The following is a 2,926-nucleotide window of genomic DNA, read 5'->3' on the forward strand; positions in this document are numbered from 1 at the left end:
GCCCCGGGAGGCGGGAAGAGATGGGGGGGGGGAGAAACGAGACACTGGGCTCCAAGTGAGGGGATAGAGAGCCTTGTCCTTATTTGCCATCTCACCCACGCAGTCTATGACAGGGCCCCTGTAACCGAGGGTGGTCAGGGTGAGGCGGGTGGAGCTGCCTCACCTTGTCTATGAGCCGGGCCCGTTTTCCCCCTTACCATAAAAATATATTTGTGATCTGTTTGCGAATGAACGCTCGCAGCCCCAGGAACTTGCCGTAGACCCGATGGAGAACCGTCTTTAGGAAATCCCGCTCGCGGGGATCCTCGCTGTCAAACAGTTCCAGGAGCTACACCATCAGCGAGACACAGAGTGAGAGAGAGAAAGTACGTTTATATATATCCTGCAGCGTTCACAGTTGGCTGTGGGGCAGGGGGGGGGTTGCATTCTCAAGGTGAAGAGATGCTGGGGAAAGGGGGCAGCGGGTGGGGAAGGTGAGGGGGTGGGGAAGATGATGGGGTGGGGGGTGGGGGTCTGTCTAACCTGGAGCACGAATCTCTGGTCGATGTATCGCTTGGCGATTGCCGGTTGGAAATCTGGGCTCTCCAGAAACCGCAGGAAAAATTCATAAACCAGCTGCATGTGGAGAGGAGAAGATTAGAGAGACGGAGAGAGAGAGAGCGCGCGCACCACACTGTACATCCCTTTCCTACACCCCTACACACACACCCCAATCCCACTGTACCTCCTAGCCCCACATCCCCAGACCTCCCGAGAGACACGGACCCTCATTCCAACCACGCCTTTAGCAACTTTGAGCTGCTAATCCATTCAATCACCGACTCATGAGCTCCCAGCCTCGGGAGGGGGGGCAGATTCTGCACAGACCCTCACACTGCTCCTGGGGGAGGAAGGGGCACGTGCAGACTGACACCCACCCACCCGGACATTGTCAACAGAGGGAGAGTGACAGAGATCACTGTTTTGAGAAATGAATTCTTCAGAGGACCATGATGGGGCCCTGGTCCCCACACAGACAGAAACACCCCCCGCCCAACCACAAAGAGACACAGAGGCGCGCACGCACACACACACACACACACACACACACACCTGTAAGTGGGGCCAGGACGCCTCAAGATTTGGTTCATCCTCCTCTGGATCAAACTCTGGATTGTCACTCGGTGGCAGTGTCCGGAATATGTTGGCTGAGATCTTAAGAAACACAGACAGCATTATTTACGAGGGGAGAGCGCGGGCCACAGAGAGGCAGAGAGGGCGCACGGCAGAGAGGGCGCACGGCAGAGAGGGCGCACGGCAGAGAGGGCGCACGGCAGAGAGGGCGAGCCAGAGAGGGCGAGCCAGAGAGGGCGAGCCAGAGAGCGCGAGCCAGAGAGGGCGAGCCAGAGAGGGCGAGCCAGAGAGCGCGAGCCAGAGAGCGCGAGCCAGAGAGAGAGCGTGCGCCACAGACAGACAGAGAAAGAGCACACGTGCCAGAGAGTGAGTGCGCGCGTGCCAGACAGAGAGAGAGACACACACACATACATATGGGATGACAGGGAGTACACCATGAGAGATATGAACACCCTCAGACATCACAAAGCCTGTTCCTGAGCAATGATATCCTGCTTGTTTTGAATTCCCACAGTTTGCAATGGCCCGTTCAGACCCTGAGGGGCTCCCCTCCAGCACCAAAACTGACCAGTGTGATTCTAACTCTGCTGCCTTGTGTCCTGACCTGGCCCACAGTCCGGCCCTAAACCCTTCCCCTGATTGCTCACTGACTTCACTGCATCAACGGTTCGACAAAGCTTCCACTTTGTAATTCTCACCGTCGGTTAGCCAAATCCAGAGGAATGGCCTCAAAGCCTCCTAACCCCTTATCTCTGCGGCCCTCTGCAGCCCCATAGAAACACAGTTTGCGTAGCTCCTCGGGCACTGGGCATCAGGGTGTGGGGGAACTGGCAACTGAGTCTCTCGATCAGCCACAATCCGATTGAACGGCAGAGCAGGGACTGAAACAGCCTCATCCTGCTGCTGGTTCCCATGTTGTCCCAGCCATCCGGGGATCCTCCTAATCCAGCCTCCCGCACCACCCCGTTCCCATCCTGAAATCCCCTCCCGCGTCCTTTCGACGCATACGCCCCCTTCCAATCCGGTTTTGGCCTGACCAGTCAGCCAACTGTGAAAATCCTCAGCATGGCATGCTGCCCAGGAGGCGCTGCGTGCGCGCAGGTTGTTGTTGTACAGCCAGCAAGGTTACAGGTCGCTTGGGTTCAATCCCACCCTTGGGCGATTGTCTGTGCAGAGTTTACACATCCTCCCAACGTCTGTGTGGGTTTCCCCCAGATCCCTCCCACAGTCCAAAGATGTGCAGGTTAGGGTGGATTGGCCGTGCTAAATTGTCCCATAGTGCCCAGGGATGTGCAGGTGGGCGAGGGGAGGGGATGGGGGGGTGGGGGTGGGGGGGTGAGAATTGCATTTAACCTGAGATTCACCCTGCCTCAGTCGAGGTGTGAGGCTGAGAAGGAGAGCCCTTCACAGTAAAACCTCAGCCAGGAAGGGGGATTGAACCCACCCACTTTGCATCACTCGGCATTGCCAACTGAGCCAACAGGCTCCCCACTCCCCCACCTTCAGCCTCGAGTGAAGTCTCCATGGTCTCAGAGGCTCAGTGAGCGAGTTCCCACTGCGGTACAGATCGATGTTTCAATAAAGATCGAACCCTCACTCTGCTAAACGCCGAGAACTACAACCTGATCAAGACCCCGTCGTATTTACCCCGGGGAGCAGCTGAGAGAACCCGCCCGGTAAACAGATGCCAACGCAAGTGTGCCCTGACTCGTGCAGTGACCGCAGCACGTGCTCAGACGGTCCCAAGATCTCGGACCAGAATGCGGTCATTCGACCCGTCCAGTCTGCTATGCCATTTGATCGGGGGGGGGGG

General features: G+C 57.4%; 1 protein-coding gene across 1 annotated transcript in view; it reads right to left on the reverse strand.

Annotated features, from left to right (window-relative positions):
• Nucleotides 1–2,883, reverse strand: part of LOC122547841 (serine/threonine-protein phosphatase 2A 56 kDa regulatory subunit alpha isoform-like) — a 27,910-nt gene extending 25,027 nt beyond the window's left edge. Inside the window, exons 1-4 of the mRNA XM_043686415.1 lie at nucleotides 2,761–2,883; nucleotides 1,093–1,194; nucleotides 523–615; nucleotides 198–328 (exon numbers count right to left, since the gene is read on the reverse strand). Of these exons, the coding sequence (XP_043542350.1) occupies nucleotides 198–328; nucleotides 523–615; nucleotides 1,093–1,194; nucleotides 2,761–2,883 (449 nt within the window). The remainder of the gene's footprint in view (nucleotides 1–197; nucleotides 329–522; nucleotides 616–1,092; nucleotides 1,195–2,760) is intronic.
• Between the last annotated feature and the right edge of the window lie 43 nt (nucleotides 2,884–2,926).

Source organism: Chiloscyllium plagiosum, unplaced genomic scaffold, assembly GCF_004010195.1.
Source record: "Chiloscyllium plagiosum isolate BGI_BamShark_2017 unplaced genomic scaffold, ASM401019v2 scaf_1644, whole genome shotgun sequence".
Classification (NCBI taxonomy): Eukaryota; Metazoa; Chordata; class Chondrichthyes; order Orectolobiformes; family Hemiscylliidae; genus Chiloscyllium; species Chiloscyllium plagiosum.